The sequence below is a fragment of the Typopeltis vanoorti genome, chromosome 17, assembly GCF_054136105.1.
Source record: "Typopeltis vanoorti isolate ZY-2024b chromosome 17, IOZ_Tvanoo_1.0, whole genome shotgun sequence".
NCBI lineage: Eukaryota > Metazoa > Arthropoda > Arachnida > Uropygi > Thelyphonidae > Typopeltis > Typopeltis vanoorti.
In genome coordinates, this window is record NC_143565.1 from 43,952,750 (window position 1) to 43,975,053 (window position 22,304).

Consider the following 22,304-nt stretch of genomic DNA (forward strand, 5'->3'; position numbering starts at 1 on the left):
GACTCACAAGTCTCTTTCTGTCCAGTTTGTAAACTTAATACCTTCCTTATTTCTCCTAAAGGTAAATATTCTCTTCTTTCTTATCCTGGCATTTACAGAATCCACTGCTCTTTCGGCTCATGTTATTGTGAACAGACTGGTCGTTCTGCACAGATTCATCTTGAAGAACATCAGGAATACATTCACTTAAAGATTCCAACAAATTCAGTTTAGCAAACCACACATTATCTACAGAACACAAGATTCAATGGAACAAAACAAAAAGTGTTACACAAGAGTTATTTTCTTCTGGAAAGATTGTACGCTATGTAGATAATTATTATTACACAACACCTCTAGGTAGTCCAAAGACTCATTAAGGGAGGACACCTGCTCTACAGCTCTCTGTCTCCAACAAACTACAATGAACCACAACTACACACATTCACAACGAACCTGAACAAAAACGATTGCCTAAAACTTTCTCAAATAGGGGAAGTTATACTGACTATACTTGCCATTCATGTATTCCTTAATTAATTAATTTATTGTTTATATTTAAAAATAATTAACTAAATTATTTTATTATAATTTATGTTGTATATATATTAATGCAAATAGAGCTCTTCTCCTGCAGCAGATGCACATAATACTACGTGCTTTGAAGTGAAGGTTATTTTTTGTGTTTTGCTATAATTGTATTGACAAGGGCTATGAAACTTAGCCAAAATCTTTACAAATAAACACATTTATATTAATGTGATTCCATTATTAATATATTATAATGAACATTCAGTAATGAATGAGAATAGAAATGTATTCATTGATAGAGATATTTGTGTTTTGACATTCTTTCTTTGATGTAGAGCTCTTTTATAATGTCCAGAAATTTATCTTCAGTTGATGTCTACTCTCCAAGATAGGCATTTGAAACATTTTACTAAGATATTCCTGATGTATCATGATTTTGCATCCATCCATCCATCCATACAGCAAGTTTCCTAGAAAGAAACTTAACTTTCACATATAGTCTTGGTTTTTCCTACATTTTACTAATCTTTAAGGAAGGATACCAATTTCTTCCAAAAACTTATTAGAAGTTGGGGAAGTCTATGAAGTTTTTTCTCAGAGTGCTTCATCAATGCCTCAGGTTCAGGGACTCCTCCCTTTTTGCAGACATCTCCAATTTTCAGCATATTAGTTTGCTACTTATCTGTTATCAAAAGATCTGGCTAAACTTTTAAAGAACCACATCAGACATATGGACTCCCTCATCGAAATCTCGCAACACTATGTACAAAAACTAGGAGAAATCCATCTTACTGCTGGATACTGTAGCCTTCTTCACCAATGTTATTGTAGATGTATGGCACTTATTGACAAATTCGTTCCCTTCTGACATCTTTCAACTATTTAGGCATTGTCTCCAGTCAAATTATTTCAGATGGAATGGGAAAATTTACAAGCAGTTATCTGGCCTTGTAATGGGAATCCCTCTGTCTCCTTCAAGTGCTGACTTGTTCATGGAAAATCTTGGAAAAACATTTCCTCACATCTACAAATCAAAAGTCCCCACTTTGGTAGAGATAACAGATGATATATTTATTATCTGGAATTATGGTGTTGCTGAGTTGCACAATTTTCTTTCATCCATCAACTCTTTATATCATAAAATTACCTTTCCTAGATGTTTCAATTTCAAAAAAGAGAAGCTTCTCTCTTTTAGTGTATACCATAAGCCAACTCATGTCATTAGCTACATTCCTCTTCATTGCACCACATATCACAAGAATTAGGTATTATACATTTACTCAAGAGAATAGTGATTTGTATTACAAGAGATGAAGGAAAAATGAAAGAAGAATTACAGTCTTGACTCCAATTACTGGTGAGCAATGGATATTCTAGGAAAATGGTACAAAGAATACTAAGCTCTACTCCAGCTCCACAACAAATTCCTGACATTCACCACAGAACCTCAGTTTCCATTCCTTATCTTAGAAGACTTTCTCTCAAAATCACCAATCTTCTAAAATCTCATAATATAAGAGTGGATTTCAAACCCATTGTGACTATACAAGCTTTATTACATTCGCTTAAGGATCACAACAAACATCCTGGAGTTCATAATATTCCATGTTCATGTGGCCTTTTTTACACAGAGCAAACTTCAAGAAGTTTGGAAATAAGACAAAAAGAACATATTGGAGATGTTAATAACAACAGAGAAGATAGTTCACACCTAGCTTTCCACTTCTCCCACACTCACCATAATACTGAATGGGTCAAGAGTCCCACTTAGAGAACAACTTCAACACCTGCAAAAGAATAAAAGAATCCGCTCACAAGGTACACTCAACAGAAGCCAAGGAATGATTCTACATGATATTTGGAAGTCAGTTATTAGATCTTTCCATATGTCAGATTAACTTTTCTGCCAAAATATTGTGCATAATTACTGAACTAGAACTTGCCTGGGCCAGCTTCCATGTTCCAGGTGTTTTCTGTTTTTTACTTTTGTGTAACAGTTCCTACACGTTTTGTTTTTTAGTTATGTAATGGTTCATGCTGAGCCCTTTGTTGTTGTTTTTTTTTTCCCTAACCCGGAAGACGTCACTAGCATATGTTGCGAAATGAGTCATAATCATCTATAATATCATAGCCTAATCCAATGGCAGGAAAAGGATGCAGAGAAAGATCAAGATTTAGATACACCCAGAAGAAGATCAAAGCATAGGTGACAGTTGGTAATTCTGGAGATGGTTTTCGGTATGGAGACCACATGTTTATTAAACAATAAAAAATAAAAGAATAAAAAACTCAACAAGTTTCGTTCATCATAACATCATCAGGGGTAATGGTGTATAAAAGTATAACACAACAACAACCAAAGATTAACTGATAATTAATAGTCCATTACATGTTTTTTTTTTTTTGACTTCACAACTGTTCATTAATTGAGAACCCGAATACAAAATGATACATTCGTTACTGTATGCTTGTTGGAACGCTAGTTATTGCCATGATCTGTGGCTCACATGTGTTATATCCAAAGTAATTAAATTTTTGATGAAGGCAGACTGCACTTTATGTAAAATCAAGCCTTCATTTTTAATGCACTGTGTAGGGATTCTAAGCATTTTTGCAGATTCTTTAAATTTTCTTGTGCAACAGTTCTTATCAACATATGACATGTTCTGTTACTTACTAGAGTACTTTATGGCCAGTAGCAGTTGTGTGGAATGCCAAGTCTGATCCCTTCTTTTTTCTACGTCTTTCATATGTTCAGCCATGCAGATTTCTCCTGACCCCATCTGATCTACGTAACACATGCCACAAGAACAGTGAATCTGATAGACGCCAGATTTTTCCATGGGATGATGCAGAGATTTTGGTGGATGTAGCAATTTTGATATATTTTGTAAAGGAAGAAAAGCCACTTTATATTGTACTTGGAGAGCAATGTAGCCAATTTGACAGTGACATTCTTGATATGGCAGTGTGATTGTGTTCTTGAAATCTTGTTTTGCCAGCCTGGTTGGCCAAGTGGTTAGTGTATCTGCTTTTCAGCCAAAAGGTTGTGGGTTCGAATCCCGCTTTGGGCATGGATGTTTGTGACTGTCTGTGAAAACACTAGTAGTGGTGGTCGGCAGTAGATGGCGTTGGTGTAGATGATGAAAGTAGTTGGTGGAATGAGTGGTGGAGATGGAGAGTTGCGGAGTAGGTGTCCTCCCTCGATGAGTATTTGAACTCCCTGGAGGTGTCACGTAATAATAAGGGAGTTGCAGGAGCTGTGTTAAAGATTTTTTTGATTGTCATCATCATCATCAAATTCCTGCCATGTACCCTCAAGGGGTGTACAGGATATGACAGTACTACATGAAAAAATAACATCATTACTAACTTCCTATCTACAATTTTCCTCCAAATCACTCTGTTACTTGTCAAGACTCCAACATTATCAGATCTTATATTTCTATCGTCTAAGGCACTTTGTACCATATCAATCCACCTATATCTTGGTATTCCTCTGGGTCGTTTTCCTGCCAACCTGGCAGAGAACACTTGTTTTGCTATTCTTTCCTCTCCCATTCTATTTAAGTGACCATACCACCTGAGATTAGCTCTGCTAACGCATTCCTGGATGCTGACAATGTCAAGTTCTTTCCTAATATCCTCATTTTTAATATGATATTGCCATTGATGCCATCTGTTCACGCCTCTAATCTTTCTCAGGACTCTCATATCTGCGGTCTCTAGTCTTTGGTCAAGTGTTTTACTTCTGACCCAGCTCTCAGATCCATAAGTTAAAACTGGTTTGAACACTGTCTTGTATACAGCTAATTTAGTGTTCCGACTAATTTCTTTCTTATTCCATATGAATTTATTCAATTGACTTCCCACCATACCAGCTTTGCTGATTCTGTTGTCTATTTCTATATTTAATTTACCATCTTCAGTAAAAATCGTGCCTAAGTAGCTGAAATATTTTACTTGTTCCACAGGTTCTCCATTCACAACAGTTTAAATTTTCAATGATTCTGCCTATTTTCATTGTCTTTTTATTGCTGACCTTCATACCATATCTATTACAACAGCTATTCAATTTAGTCAGAGAATCTTGCAGACTTGTAGCAGATTTATTTAGAAGTATAACATCATCCGCATAAAGCAAAGAGCTGACATTAACATCTCCAATTTTGATATCAGGATTAATACCACATTCCTTCATAATGTGATCCATATAGATAATGAATAACAGAGGGGATAATGTACAACCTTGTCTCACACCAGATTTAACATTAAACCATCTTCCTGTACTTCCTTCAATTCTAACTGCTGACTTACAACTCAAATAAAGACTAAGTATTGCTTGATATAATGCCCCATTGACACCATATAACTGCAGCGTATTGAATAGCTTCTCTCTCTTGGCACCTTGTCATATGCCTTTTCCAAATATTTTTGATTGTCTTGGGTTCAAAACCATTAAGTGTGAGGGTCTGTGTCGGGTAGTGTAATTTTTCATTTCGCTTCATCTGTGTGCTAGATATATTGCATGCTATTCCCTCAAGGTTTTCATTATGCATATTTTTTGCAATGGATGGTGGTGTGAGTCAGCATTAAGAAATCTTCCTTTTGTGATCGGTTTTCTGTATATTGAAAAGGATAAATTTTTTTCCCTCTTTGTTTACTTCTATAAAGATAGCAAGGAAATGTAATTTTTTATGTTCTTCTAGTTCTATAGTAAATTTTATATTTGGATGCAAATTGTTAAGACACTCTTCGACTACCGTTCCCGGCCAAATGACAAAAATATCATCTACATAACATAGCTAAACCTTTGGTCTTTTTTGATAGTTTTTTTAAAGCATCTGTTTCAAAATTTTCCATAAAAAGGTTGGCTAAAGCTGGAGAGATAGAGAGAGGAAGGGGGGGGGGAACCCATGGCAAGTCCTTTTTGTTCCTAATATTTGTCTTGATAAATGAAAAAAGTGTTTTCCATGCAGTGTTTGTATATTTTCCCACTGGACATTGTATAGTCCTACAATGTCCAGTGGGAAAAGGTTTTCAAGAAGATCCTGATAAGGTACATTGGTGAAGAGGCTGACTATATCAAAACTTGCTAAAATGTCTGAAGGTTCTATGTTTACATCCTTGACCTTTTTGATGAAATGTAAACAATTCTTTATAAACGATTCTGTTTTTCCTATGTGTGGTGTTATCATGTTTGTCAGATATTTCGCTAAATTTGAGATCTGAGACTCTCTTCCATCTAAAATCAGCCTAACGGGATATCTTTTTTTATGTATTTTTGGCGCTCCATAAATTCTTGGAACCAATGGATGTTTTGATGATAGAGATCTTTTTAATTCTCCAGGCTAGTTAGGTAGCTTTTTAGTCAACTCATTAGTTTTATATGCACTTGTAATGTGGGATCTCTGTCTAGAGGTGAATAGGTATTGGAACCCTCTAATAGGATGATGTTCATTTTTCTTGCATCATCATACGTATCAAGGATTTAGGCCTAGTATGGCCTGTTCTGGCCTTAGAAGTCATCGTTGAATCGTTTAAGAGGACGTCCTGGTTTTCTTTTTCCTAATGGCTTGTACTTTAAGGCTTGTTTTGGTAATCTTTCTGTTTTCATTCTTTGAACGTGTTCCATCCATCTATGTTTATATTTTTTAATTTTTTCAATTACTGGTTCTTGGTTTAATTCTTTCATAATATCTTCGTTTCTTTTGTGATCAAATAGGGTATACTTTGCAGTTTTTCTCATAAACTTCATTTCTGCTGTTGTTAATCTTTGTTTGTCTTTTTGTTTTATTGTCCAGATTTCGCTTCCATACATTAAGACTGGTAGGGCTAATGTATTGTATACTTTTAGCCTGGTTTGTTTTTGAACTAGGTTTGGTTTAAATAGAGAGTTAATTACTCCTGTTATTTTTAAATATTTTGCAATTTTTATGTTTATGTCTTTTTCATTTTCATAAGTGATCATACATCCTAGGTAGTTAAATGAATTCACCTGTTCTAAGATCTTGTTATCTAATACTATTTTAGTTCTTGCTGGATCTTGTCCTTTAAAGGCCATAGTTTTTGGCCTTTAGAGGACAAAATCTCTCAGGGGACCCTGTAACCCCTAGAGAGCGCATCCCCTTGGTGGCGGATAGGGGAGCCCACCATGTGTGTGTGTGTGTGTGTACATGCGCGTGCGTGTATATATATATGGTGGGGTGGTCCGAATATACTGAATAAGGACTCGTGGAACAACAGGGCCATAAGGGGCAATCATCTTGATTGTAAGGGAAGCAGCACTCCCATGGACCCCTAGCTGGATCTATCCTCTCCTTCTACTTTGAGGACGACCCACTTACTTTAATCTTTCCTATAAGGCCTTATCAGCCAACTCTTCTTACTTTATTACCCTTGTGCTATTAGAGTACTCGAGGGCCATGGGGTCTTTTCATTTCTGGCCTTACAACTATGTCCTCTCTATAAACCTTACTATATTTCTTCTATAATCTACCCTTTCCCCTTCAATATACCCTATTCCTCCTATGGGTTTAAATTCGGAAGAAGGCGAGTTCAGAAGCCTTAAGGTAGCAGCCCTACCACTGAACTATTCCATCGTCAGGCTAGCCCCCTGACATGGAGAACATAACCATACTTGTAAGCTGACAATTTTTCTTGCATATTCTTTTAAATTCATGACTACTGTTGCATTTCCCCTTTATCTGCCTTGATTATCATGATGTTTTTATCTTGTCTTAATTCTTTAAGGGCTACGGATTCCACTTTAGGTAAGTTTCCACGTGGTACTTTACATTTTAATAATAATGCTGAACTTTTGTATATATTATATGACAGCCGGTAATAGCTAAGATGATCTTTTTAGATCAGACCATACTGGCGTTCGATAACAGATTAATTTTGAATAAAAAAAATTGATAGGAAGTTAATAATTACGCAAACTTAATCATGCAATAACTATCATAATACAGTCTACTCTCACTATAACTCGTAGGGATCATATGAATAACTTGTTATAGTGAATAATTTGTTATAGTGCATTTCTTTTAACATGCTTTATACTCATGTGGTTTGGAACTTCTCAGCAGTCTGTTATAGTAGTGTTTGCTGCAATGAGAGATGTTTTATCTTTATTCCCTGGGAGAGTATATTACATGAATCTTAACGATAATACTTTTGGCCCTGCAATAAGTTTCAGTGGCGTACTGGCTTTTCATTCACACTCTGATATTTTTCTTCTGGATTAACAAGATTGGTAAAGAACTGACAGTGTAAACTGATTTAAAATAATGTTGCTGCAGTTTTGTATGTAAATTAAATGTACATACAAAAAATGTATGTACATTTAATTACAAACTAAAGAGTATCTTTTTGCAAAAAAACATTTATGTTTGCTGCTCTTTTCATGGTCAGCTCATTACTGTTCGAAAAAATCCCTTAATTCTCATAGAGTAAGTGAAGCTTCTTTAGTGCTAACTTTCTGAAGTCTCTGGGACTCGTAGCAACTCAACCATAGAACTCTGGTAGGGAAATCTTACCTGCTTATGCCAAAAGATCAATTAACTCAGGAACCACCCAGCTGAAGAAAGGCCTAGAAAAGGTTCCTCTAGTCAATGACTACAATCAAAGCTATAATGGTGTTTCTTCAGGCAGTCTACAGCAAATGCTTTCTACATGGCTATACAGTAATTCATATCATTAAATTCTCATAACACCTACTTAAAATTTGAGGAATTAATAACACTAAAGCTGATATTCACAAGATAATGTGGTGACTGTTCACCTGTTTATAAAAAATACATAAATTCACAGGCTGTTTTGTATTTGGGGGGGGGGGGGAAGACACATGCAACATTCTTTGCCAGAAGAAAAGAGCTCATGGTTTTAATCTAAGTAGCAACTGTTCTATCTGAAGAAATTCTAAAGTTCTCATCACAAACAGAATTTAAACTTGTCCTTTTCCCAAGTGATGTACAGCAAAACTACTTGGGTAATGGAAACATCTCAAAAAATCATCATTTACAATTATTATTTAGCAGGATTTTATATATTTCTACTGAAGATAAGATTACTTGCATGAATCAAAATTTCTTTAATGTGTAAAAAATAAATTAGAAGTAATTTTTACTCTGCTACATATACATTACTTGTGAAAATTCTATTTTTTATTTTAAATTAATTAATGCCATAATAATGAAAACGAGTCAACAGGGGAAAAAAACACATTCTAACTCCATATCTTTTATTCTTACTTCAGCAACCAATCCCAAATCTCCTTTATTTGCCACTTCAGCTTTTATTTTGTCTAGACTTCGGCCTGTAGCTTGAGCAAGAGCCCTCATCAGAAGTGTTTCTCCAATTCCTAATTCCATACCTTCATAGTCAGGAGCCACTTTGTTCAGACACAAGTATATAGAAGGCAGAAGATCTTCAGGACTCATTACAATCACTGAGTGAAGGAAGTTTGCAAGAATTTCTATCATTTTCAACCTGAAAAGGATAAAAATTAAACAATGTGAATTATTAATTAGGATATAAATGAAACACTAAAATATATAAAGAAACATATGTCTCAGATACCTTTTAATTCTGTATTTAAGCATTCTAAATCAACAACAGGATAGGGCATAACTATAAAGTTTGTTTTCCTTTCCAGTTCTGAATTCAGTTTATAATTAGATAATTTTCATAAGAATGTTATAGTGACACAACTAATGATAGCATAAAGAATTTTGTATTAAAATATTAATTACCCTATCTCTTACCTTGCAGATATACTTTCAATTTCTTCTAAAGTTCGTGCGAGAGCTAAATAAGGAACTTTCTCACCTTTCTTCCAACAAGCATCATTAATAGCATGATATTTTGGATTTGCTGGGTTATAGTTTACTCCTTCAGTGGTTAACCTGAACAAATATCCAGATGGGTAATTTTTAAATAAAAGTTTAAAATAAAAATACTATTTGTTCAAGTTAATAAATAACACAATGAATAATGATAAACTAAATTAATGATAATCACAAGTTAAAGTTACAACAAATTTTATTTTTAAAATATCTTAACTATAAAATAAAAAGATATACATTTCAGATAAGCAATAATTTAATCAAATATCTGATTTATATACATTTTGAACACAAAAATTTTATGGACTAGGCATAAAAAGGCAAATTAATACAATTATAAACATCGATGAGAGTATTCAAAACTGTTTCTTTTCCTTTTCTTTGGAACAATAATGAGAATGATAGTGGATTAATCTTTTAGTGAAGAAAGATGAAAATATATGAAAAATATTTAAGAAGTATATTTTATTAAATCTCATCATGTTGCACCATCATATGCATTTCTGGTAGCTTAGTGAAGTAGCTTTCAACACCAAATATGAAGATAAACTTCTTGATGGGAAGGCAGTTTCATGTAGAGTTATGTGGGCAAACTTCAAAATGAGGACATGGACAACGAAACTTATTTGTGCCCATGGTCCCACAGAAGGTTGTTCTTCCAAGAAGGAAGTAGAAGAATTTTTTGAGTCATCAGAACAGACAGCTGACATGTAGGAGATCTGAACAGCAGAGTAGGAAATGAATCCCACCAGGCATAGAGGAATAATTTGAGAAAATCTGGAGAAAAAAAAGGCAAAGCTAATAATAATGGTAAGTTTTTACTGGACTTCTGCTCAGGACACAGACTAGTCATTACTCACACCATGCTTCAACATAAAGATGTGAACAAGTTCACATAGAGAGAAGACACAAGAAACAAGAAAGCCTCACTGACTGACTATGTCATTGTTCATAGTAATATCTTATCTTCATATTCATTGAGGATACAGAGGATGTGAAATAGTAAGTGACCATTACTTAGTACTAAGCAGGGTAAAAATAGATATCACATTGAAAACAAGAACCACACCTTGGAATCTGAGTGACAAACTCTGAAGAAGAAATTAATCGATTCATCTAGGAGGGTATGTGGTGAAGTTGTCTGCAAGGATAAAAAAAATAAGAATGCTATAAGTTAAAGAAGCAGTCCTGGAAAAGAAGAAAGCATAAGAAAGTTCCTACTAAATAAGTCAGTAGATGCCCTAAAAGAATGCAAAGAAAAATGTAAGAAAGCTAAGCAGTATGTAAAAGTAGTTAAAAAAAAAAAGTCACGGGAAGACTTTGGTAAGAATATAGAAAATAAATATCAAGAAGGTGGCAAAATGTTCTGAGGCTATTGAAGAAATTTAAAATGGAGGAAAAGAGTACTGTAAAAGGAATCAAAAATGATAAAGATGACATGAAAGCTGAAAATAAGGATATCCTAGATGTAATTACTCTGAAAGACTTAAATGAAACAAGCAGTGGCAGAACCATACTAAAACATTTCCAAGAGGAATGCAGAAAAGTACATATCAGGTAGGAAAAAAAAAAAAAGCCATCAAAAACTTGAAATATGGAAAGTCAGCTGGAGTAGATGATATTCAATGAAATGCTTAAGTATGGAGGTATAAAAGTTTTGAAGTGGCTGCAGTGCATAATTCAGAAGGCCTGGTCAAAAGGTCAAATTCCTAATGATTGGAGTAAAGCTCTCATAGTACCCACCTACAAAAAAGTGAAAAAAAAGCATATGTAGTTTTGAACGGTTCATTTGGATTATTTTTATAATTCGTTGAATTTTTTATCGTCATAAAACTATACACATGATATATAACAACAGTTCAGACAATAATACGGGAAGTGACGGCAGTGAGATGAACTGAATACTGGTGGTACAAGTTATGGTAATAATAAATGAAATTTAAGGTTTGTGAATCTTTTTATATATATATAAAAAGATATATTTTTTCGAAAAATTGTCTCATAAATTTGGGGCAAGTCTTATCGTACGAAAAATACGGTAATATTCATCGGAAAAAACCTCATCACTATATATATTTATATATAGTGATTATAAATATATATAACTATCCACTACTATATAAAACGAATATGAAATTGGCATGCCTCACCTCATATCTCAATGCATACTCTAATTTATACCTAGAAAAGCATATAGTGAATAAAAATGAATTTTCATAATAGCTTTCCTGGAATCTAAAGACAATAAACAAAGACAGTGACTAAAAAGTGCTTGTAAAAAATGTCAAGGAATAAAGCATCAGCAAGAGTAGCAGAGCTGTAAAAATATAAATCGCTAAATCAGTGTTCAATACTCTCTTAAATGACAAAAGATAGAACAAACATTTTATAAAAATATTAAATTAAATATTTAGTGCATTACATTGAAACTTTTTCTTGTTTAGGAAACTTCATGCTGGTTTCATCTGAATCAGGTCTCTTTTTGCCTATTAAACATAAAGTCAAGCTTAATAATATAAGTTTATAAAACAAAGGAATAACAACTTCTATATTATGATGAAACAATTTATGGAATAACACCAAATACAAGACAAGACAAAAAAGTTTAAAAACATGTAAAATCAAGTACCACTTAAAGTGGCACGAGTGTGTGCACGCGCACGCACACACAGTACAATAAACAAAGTAGTTAATCATCATTTAATACTGTAAGAGACAATATCCCTTTCATTTATAGTCACTGCAGTTTAAATTAGAAGTGCTCAACATGGATTCAGTTAAATGTTTTAACAGTCTCTTGAATTTTTATTTCAAGTCTATCTGACTGGATTTTTTCCATCAAATCTTGCATGACCATCTTTTAAATTAGAAATGATGTCATTAAATTAATAAGTAAGCTATTATTTTGTCATAAATGTTGAGAGATATATTTATGAAATTGCTTGTATTTGATTTAATGTAACTTTTTTTTTCTCTGATGTAGTGCATTTGTTATACATGTTGAATTTATTAGGCCATTTCCTATCTTAGAATGAAACAGTGATTATGGAAGAAACCTACATTCTTGGCAGTCATAATATATGGCTTATGCTATATATAGGCAATGGACAAAAAAAAAATGAAAACAATGAGACATTTCAATTAATATGGTGTTGGACCACCATGAGCATCTAGTACAGCCTGTATTATTCGAGGGAGAGAATCTGTGAGTACTTGGAACTCTCAACAGGAGGAATTTGATGCTATTTGTCCAACAGAAACTGAATCGATTCACTTTTGTTCTTTGGAGGCAAGAAACATTTGCCTGAAAACTCGCTCCAAAATGTCCCATAAATGTTCTATAGAATTTAAGTCTGGTGAGTGGAATGGCCATGGCAGACAGTACATCTCACTGTTATGTTCTGCAAATCACTGGATGACCACATTTGGTCGATGAATGGGAGCATTATCCTGTTGAAACGTAGGAGAAAAGTGTGTCAACATGGGATTAAGTTATGACTGAAAGATAATGTGCAGCATCCACTTCAGCATTCATGCCATGAGAATGCACCCCCAAGCCATTACAGAACTACCAAAACCTTTCAGAGTTGGAAACAAGGACTCTGGGTGGTAAGCTTCTTCCGGCTGATGCTACACACATATTCGTCTGGTCTCTGTTTGCAGCAAAAAGTGTGAATGTAGATTCAGACTATATCACATCCCTCCACTGTTGTGTAGTACACTGCCTGTGATCAATGCACCACTGGATGTGGTGATGTGTGTTTATGTGAGTAATCAAAGGCTTGTGTAAGGTAAGCCGACCGTGATATACAATTTGCATAGTTCCTGGTGCAGCTTTTGTTGAAATGGGTTTTACAGGAACTGTATATTTGTATATACTCCAGATGATCTTAATATGAAGATCGAAACATCAGGAAATTAAAAGTTATTTATAACACGGTTGTAAAGTCCATAATTTCTAAAATGAATGCTGATCACCTTGCAACACTAAAAGAAAGGACTAAAATGATTGCAGGAATTGTTGATTTTTTCACACAATTACTCAGTAGTAGTAGCCTGCCTATTTTTCGTGGTGCAGCACACTAATGTTCAAGCATCCCTCTCTTACACTAAGCACTTTCATCCACTATTGCATTTTGCTGATGTTTGTCCTGTCACCTGCCATGCTGACATAACCTTAATCTGTTCCTTGACTAGCATGCAATTTCAGCTGTTCTGGTCACAGATGGACCACTGCAAATTTTTATACCTCCATATTTTAGCATTTCTGGTCGAATATCATCTACTCCCACTGCCGTTCCACATTTCAGGTTTGAGAAGTCTTTTCTACTTCAAGTACAGATATATATTCCAGATGGCATTCCTGTTGAGTGTTCTCGACCACCCTGCTTGTTTCATTTAGCAATCTTTCAAAGTAATTACATCAAGAATTACTGCATAAACATTAACAAGTAAAGAAAGAGAGGCTCTCTCTTTATAAGGTATGTCAGCTGCATCTGGCCTAATGTGCACATATTTCATCAACTGGGCTTCTTGGGGATCAGGAAATGGTGGAAAGAATTCAGAGATGAGTGACCAAGTTGGTGACAGGTGCATGCTCCCTATGAGGATAGATTGAAAGTGTGTGAGATGCAGAATTTAGTTGATGGGCAGAGGAGAGGCAACATGTTATAAGTTACTGAAGGAATTCTATAAGACTCACTCAAAGGAAATTTTTCAATACATGAGAAGTAGACAAACTTTGGTAACTTTGGAGTTTGGATGTGTTTTAGGGTTTTTTTTATTTATGAACATTACTAATCATACTGTATTTTAGATTAAACATGGAGCATAGATCTTCTACAAACCTTGGAAGACTCACATTCTGAAGTTATTCTCTGATCTGTTGGTTGCATTAATGAAGTGGTGTTGGTAGTTGTAGATTACTGTAATTTTAAATGACAGCTGATAATACAATAACAGTTAAGGTGATAAGTTGATTAATATGCAATCAGTACCACTGGCTGATCCATCAGCTAGTTTTTGATACTCTTTTTGTGCATGTATTAAAAACACTAATAACAATAAATTAGCACCGAGTTATCCAGTTTCAGCCTATTGTTTTGCATGGCTTTTCATCAAGGTGATCTGGTTTTTCTCCTAAAAGAATTAAACAACTCTGAACACATTTTGTTACAATCAGTACAGAGCAACAAGTGGGTAATAAGTGGAGTATATATTCATTACTTCCTCTAGATAGACTAATGTTGTCATTGTCTCCTGATGGAAAGGTAAAATAATTTTGTTATCTTATTTTTTGATTTGCCATAAATTATTAATTTGTCCTTCTTGCTTTGTTCTGGTTAAAAGTCAAAAACACAAGTGAAGTGCATACGCTTGTCATGAAAAGTTATACGAGACAGTATGATGATAAATATTGCCTTAACCATCTGATGCTTTCCTGCATGCTTTGAACACTATAGCATAATGAGCAAAAAACTCCAGTGCTGTCTTTTCAACGTTTCTAAAAGGAAAAAATAATAAAAAACAAAAGTCAGTTTTCATCATCAAATTCCTGCCATGTACCCACAAGGGGTGTACAGGATATGATAGTACTACATGAAAAAATTATATCATTACTAACTTCCTATCTACCATTTTCCTCCAAATCAGTCTGTTACTTGTCAAGACTCCAACATTATCAGATCTTATATTTCTATTGTCTAAGGCACTTTGTACCGTGTCAATCCACCTATATCTTGGTCTTCCTCTGGGTCGTTTTCCTGCCAACCTGGCAGAGAACACTTGTTTTGCTAATCTTTCCTCGCCCATTCTGTTTAAGTGACCATACCACCTGAGATTAGCTCTGCTAACGCATTCCTAGATGCTGGCAATGTCAAGTTCTTTCCTAATATCCTCGTTTTTAATATGATATTGCCATTGATGCCATCTGTTCACGCCTATAATCTTTCTCAGGACTCTCATATCTGCGGTCTCTAGTCTTTGGTCAAGTGTTTTACTTCTGACCCAGCTCTCAGATCCATAAGTTAAAATTGGTTTGAACACTGTCTTGTATACAGCTAATTTAGTGTTCCGACTAATTTCTCACTTATTCCATATGAATTTATTCAATTGACTTCCGACCATACCAGCTTTGATGATTCTGTTGTCTATTTCTATATTTAATTTACCATCTTCACCAAAAATCTTGCCTAAGTAGCTGAAATGTTTTACTTGTTCCACAGGTTCTCCATTCACAACACAGTTGACATTTTCAACGATTCTGCCTATTTTCAATGTCTTTGTCTTTTTATTGCTGACCTTCATACCATATCTATTACAACAGTTATTCAATTTAGTCAGAGAATCTTGCAGACTTGTAGCAGATTTATTTAGAAGTATAACATCATCCGCATAAAGCAAAGTGCTGACATTAACATCTCCAATTTTGATATCATGTTTAATATCACTTTCCTTCACAATGTGATCCATATAGATAATGAATAACAGAGGGGATAATGTACATCCTTGTCTCACACCAGATTTAACATTAAACCATCTTCCTGTACTTCCTTCAATTCTAACTGCTGACTTACAACTCAAATAAAGACTAAGTATTGCTTGATATAATGCCCCATTGACACCATATAACTGCAGCGTATTGAATAGCTTCTCTCTTGGCACCTTGTCATATGCCTTTTCCAAATCGACAAAACTTAAATACAGATCTTTGTTATATTCCCATGCTTTCTCGACTATTTGTTGTAAAGTGAAGATCTGATCCTGACAGCCTCTATTTGGCCTGAATCCAGTTTGTTCTTCACCCAGCTTTTCTTCCATTCTTCTCAATCGTTCCTTAAGTATACCTGCATAGATCTTGCCAGGAACATTTAATAGGGAAATACCTTTGTAATTCTCACATTTAGTTTTATTTCCCTTTTTATATATGGATACTATGAGAGCTCTACTCCAATCATCGGGAATTCGTCCCTCTGTCCAGGCTTTCTGAACTATGCAGTGCAGCCACTGTAAGACTTTTATACCACCATACTTCAGCATTTTTGGTCGAATATCATCTACTCCTGCTGCCTTTCCACATTTTAAGCCTTTGATGGCTTTTTCTACTTCAAGTATGGATATGTATTCCTGAGTGCATGCCTGGTCAGTGTTTTTTACCACTGTGCTGTCATCACTGCTTGTTTCATTTAGCAGTTTTTCTAAGTAATTACTCCGTACTTCAAGGATTCCATTTTCATGTCACCTTTATCATCTCTAACTCCTTTTACAGCACACTCTTTGCTCCATTCCTAAGCTTCTTCAACAATCTCCAGAATATTTTGCCACCTTCTTGATATTTATTTTCTATATTATTGCCAAAGTCCTCCGATGACTTTTGTTTAGCTAGTTTTACACAGTGTTTAGCATTCTTGCATTTGTCTCTGCATTCTCTAAGAGCACAAGCTGACTTATTTGACAGGAACTTTTGATATGCTTTCTTCTTTTCCTTCACTGCCTCTTTAACTTCCTGTGTCCACAAGGGAGTTCTGATTTTTTTATCCTTGCAGATAACCTCACCACATGCCTCTCTGGCAGAATCAATCAATATTTTCTTCAGAGTTTGCCACTGAATCTCCAAGGTTTGATTCCTGTTCTCAAACTCTTTCATTTTTTCTTCAATAATCTTTGTGTATTTTAGTCTACAGTTCACATCTGAGAGCTGCTCAACTTTTATTCGCTTTAAAACTTCCTTACATGTTATTCTTTTCAATATGAAATTCAATTTTATTCTGCTCAAGACTAAATAGTGATCACTTCCAATTTCAAATCCTCTGTACACTCTGGTGTCCTGCACCAGAGAGAAAACATCACTATCAACAATAACATAGTCAATGAGACTTTTCTTATTCCTAGCCTCTTCTCTCCATGTGAATTTGTGCACATTGTTATGTTGGAACATAGTGTTAGTAATAACCAGTCCATGTCCTGAGCAAAAATCGAACAGATATTTGCCATTATTATTAGCTTTGCTCTTTTCTCCAAATTTTCCCAAAATATTTTTGTATGTCTCACAATCATTTCCTACTCTGCTATTTAGATCCCCAACAACGACCAACTTTTCCTTTTTCATTGTGTCAGTTGCGTTTTCTAAAGCCTCAAAAAATTCCTCAACTTCTACCTTAGTAGAACCTTCTGTGGGACCATCACAAATAAGTCTCATTGTCGAGTTCCCCATTCTCATATTTGCCCACATTACTCTACTTGAGACTGACTGCCATTCAAGAAGATTAGCCCTATATTTTGTGTTGAATACTATGGCTACTCCTCCTTTTCCTTGATTGTCATTGTCTGAATATAACATTTTGTATTTATTGCTCAGAAAGATCTCACCAGTTTTGGTCTTTTTTGTTTCAGTCACCCCTATTATGTCGATCTGGTACTTATCTAATTCTTCAGCTAGCTCCATTTCTTTGCCATTCAGGCTTCTTATGTTGATAGTACCGATCTTTAACTCTGGTGATGTTGAGTTGGGGTTTATTTTCAGACTTTTCGCCCTGGTTTTCGCCAGGGAACCAGGGCGAAAAGTATGGGGGCCTTGTTTAACCGGGCGATGCCCCAGCCGGCATGAAATTTTGTCATGTTGTACCAATAAGAATACAATTTGGTCGGCTAAATCCCAAATTGCCAGCCCATCCTTGTTCGTTCAGTATCCAAGTAGATACCCAACAGGGTGCACCACGAGAAGGTGAGGATTGGACATTAGGTCAGAAGCAGTGGTCGGTTCTTCACATTCCTTTAAAGGCTATGTGGAGGTCTCCTCTCAGTTTTACAGCTTTGACCCTTAAGCACCCCCAAAGTCAGTTTTAACTATTTGTATTAATTTATTATTTATCTGAAGAGGCTGAAAATTTAGCTTAATAGCATCCATGCTATTCAAAATACATGCATGCAAACATCTATCTATATCTGTCATCATGGCTAGCGGATGAAAATATAATTCATATACCTAAATTCCACTGAACTGTAAATAATTCACTTTATAATCAACAACAAAACATTTATACAGTCTGGGATGATTACATATTTTGTTTTTATTTTCTATTATTTAAAAAGATGTCTGAATATAATAAAAATTCAAACTTATAACCATTTAAGCTAGGCTACTATGGCTATTCATACTGAGAGAATAGCAACACGTGATTTCGTAACTGCATGTTTCGTAATGATTAATGATTGTCAATTCTCACTAGAGAGCTGCCGAGAAGTCAAAGTCCATAAAGAAATTCGTTACACAAAATGATCCACTATAACAAACTAATCCCTATCAGTCTGTTACAGTGAGAGAGTCGACTATACTTCGGTTAGCATTATTTTTTAAATGGCTTTATAACTATTTCTGATTAAGATGTCATTAATATATTTCAGTTCTTGTGTTATTTCATTTTTACTTGATAAGACATGCCATCTCAGTTTGCTATAGTATAATTTTTTCTGTGGAACAATGATGTGATTGCAAATGTAGGTATCTACTGTCTTCATTTACTTTCTGTATACCACAATCTATTTCTTTCTAACTATAGGATAATGCTGGGATGGATTTGGTTTAAATAATCAGTAAACATTGCAAGATGTATGAAAGTATAATCCACATAACCTAAATCCATTTTCTGGATTGTATATGATGATTAGATAGTGCCTTTGCTCAAAGGAATTCATATATAGTTGACTCTCTCACTCAGAGAACTCACAAGGACCACAGGAATAATTTACTAGAGTGAATGAACTTGCTTTAGAGCTTATAATAATTATGATTATTATAATAATTAATAGGACTTTGAATGGGACTTTTCAGATGTTTGTTATAGTGAGTGAATTGGCTATAATGGTCAATTCCACAGCAGATTCCCTCTGTTCAAATAATAACACATTAATAATGAAAAAGGCTTATCCAAAGAGTTGAAATAAGTTTATCACACCATAACAATTCAACTGTCCTTTCTATAGAATGCTTGTAAACAGACTTATCACATTAAAGGCTAGGCAATGTATGAGTGTAGACTCTAAAATGGATCTCTGATTTTTATTTTAGTGAAATTCCTGGAGCTTATGTGTGTTTGTGTAAGATAGCAATTTTACCAGTGCATGACACACCAACAGTTTAAGTTTAAACAAAAATCTGACTACAAGATGATGAACTACGAGCAATCATGGATTGTAACAGTATCATTTTGCTTATTAACAAGCATCACACTTTTGACTCCCCAAAATCTCTATTTCAACCACTGCAAAAAAAGTTGTCTATGAAATTCATTGTACATGTGACATCCATCACAGGATGATTAAGAAGTGGGGAGAAATTTGGAGAGGCAAACATGTCAAAAGATTGAGAACAAGAGAACACAAATATCTAGTTTGAAAATGAATTTGAACAAAGGAAAAACAGGGAAAGGACAAAAATAACCTCTATTTCATATAACAGATATATGAAATAGTCAACAATAAAGAATAAAGACAATATAAACTCCAGCACAAAACAATAAGAACCAATGAACAAACAAAATACTTACTGAGCAAATACAGATGAAGTGGACTTGAAAAATAATACGTAAAGCTTATCAACACAACAATGTATTGGGCAAAACTCACAGGATCTTCTGGAAGAAAAACACCATGCTCCACCACAGTAAATTTTAAAAGGAAAAACTGTTTTTGGAATCTGCAGCAACAATCAGAAATCAACCTAATCTAAACAAATATGAATGCATAAAACTTCCCAAAATTTGGGAAACTAACTGTCAGAGATCCCAGTTTACATCCTAGGCCATCTACAAATGCCCATAGAGGGCACATCACCTAGACAGGACTTTAGAATCACCCAAGTGTTGTCTTTGTGTGTGTATGTGTCACAAGTGTTATTTGTACATCCTGAAGATGTCTCAGTGACTGAGATGATATATTGGAAGCATTAAAATCCGTTTTTAATATTTTCCCAATGCGGTCAATACTCCATCAATCCTCCAACATTACATCAAGATAATATTAAGGTTTTCATAATCATCATATAATGTATACCATAAAATTTAAAATTCTTGTTTTTCTGAAAAACATACTAAATGTATATTTGAAAATGTAACTGGAGATAGATCATTACAACTTGATCATAAATCATTTCTGCTTTTTCTGTAAATTATTTTAAAGCTTATTACTGAATTATTTCTCTATACATACCAAAGAAATCACGAATAGATTCCTTCCTTTCATTTTCATTCTTTACATCATCACTTAATTCACTTGGATTTTTGGCTGCACATATCTCATTATGTTTGTTATTTTCCACTTTACCAAACCCATCTTCTACATCTACATCTGAAAACTCCCTTTTAATCTTTTTTCGGTCACACTCTTGAGAAAATTCTATCCTGGATATTTCTGGGCTAATGATTCTTTTCATGTGTTTCCTTGCTAATCAAAGAACAGACATTTCAAATTTAAATTATGCAATTTTAAAGAGTCCACAATTTAATCAGAATTAGTAACAAAGGAAAGAGGAAAAGGAAGTTTAGAAAAAAAAAAAAAAAAAACCGCACTAACTATTCATACATTGCATGCAAAAAGAATATCTGATACATGAAAACTGATGTTTCAAAAGGAGTAAAGGCTTGATATTTTATTATTTGATTTATTATTAGTAATAAATTAATAGAGCAACCAAAGAATTGAAGGAAGTGTTGCATATAAAGCTATTTGCACTATGATGATGCTTTTAAGTTAAACACAAAGAAGCATTTCTAAAAGGAATACATAGAAAAGGATATTTATTAATTATATTTAAAAAAGGAGACCCTACGTAGTCATGTGTAATATGCTTAAGGGAAAGTGATTGTTCCTTTATAACTTCATGTTATAAATTATGATGTCCTTTCATTGGAATGGCCCAAGTTTAAATGTCTAAGAGATGAACCTAAAGGTGTGAATTCATTAGGTTATTTTCAACTGATGATGTGCATGTACAGTACAGTACATAAAACCAACACTTCTGTCAAGAGTAACGTTTCATTCACCAACAACATCTCCTGACAATGTTGCCACTACTTGCTTCACTATAACTAGACTATTTTTTATTTAGTTAATGGCAAAATTAATTGCCATTAACTAATTATAGTTATGCCAACTGTATATATGGGAGAAAAAAAAAAGCTCTAGTTCAACTGTTGTGATCATGAATGATATTGCTATATGAATACAATTATGAAATGCACATTTTTATGACTATGTAATGATCATTTGCTTACAGACTTAATGAAAGTTATTCACAAGTTATCATGCATCTGTTCAGGATGGAGGGAAAATAAAATTTAATAAAAATTGTGGTATGAATGTTAAATAAAAATCAAATAGAGAGATCTTTCAAGTTTATGTTCATTAATTTTTCTAATAATGTTCATCATTCAGAGCACAGATGCAAGCATATTATTAATAAGGTGTGATGCCTTTTGACTACTTGTATATGGAAATATGACTTTTGCATTACTTCAACTTTGGTACTGCTTCTGGGTTTGGCTTCCACTGATGACCTCAATAAATGCTGTAACTGGTCTGGGTAGTGGCCCTTCCTATAATGCATAACATTATACATGTCGTAAGGATATTATTACACTCTCCATGGAGTCGGCAGACTCATTGTGGGAGGTTCATTTGACTGACAACATATTATCCTATAGAATCGTAAAATTCTAAACACTTCTTGCATTAACATCACATTCTGGTAAATGCATTCCATTCACTGACAATTTTCCATGTAAAAAATCACTCCTCACATCCCTCTTCACCACACTTTTACATAACTTCCAGGGATGACCTTTGGTTTTACCCCTCTCACCTTCTACTATTTTTATAATCCTCTCTGTATTAATCTGATAAAATCCTCTCACTAACTTAAATGTCTATCATATCACCTCTCTTCCTCCT

At 34.3% G+C, this 22,304-nt stretch overlaps 1 protein-coding gene across 2 annotated transcripts in view; it reads right to left on the reverse strand.

The window, feature by feature from the left end:
• Positions 1-22,304, reverse strand: part of DNAlig1 (DNA ligase 1) — a 114,656-nt gene that overhangs the window by 72,253 nt on the left and 20,099 nt on the right. For both annotated transcript variants that reach the window (XM_090407011.1, XM_090407012.1), the window contains exons 5-8: positions 20,565-20,798; positions 11,782-11,845; positions 9,279-9,419; positions 8,766-9,003 (exon numbers count right to left, since the gene is read on the reverse strand). In XM_090407011.1, the coding sequence (XP_090263137.1) occupies positions 8,766-9,003; positions 9,279-9,419; positions 11,782-11,845; positions 20,565-20,798 (677 nt within the window). The remainder of the gene's footprint in view (positions 1-8,765; positions 9,004-9,278; positions 9,420-11,781; positions 11,846-20,564; positions 20,799-22,304) is intronic.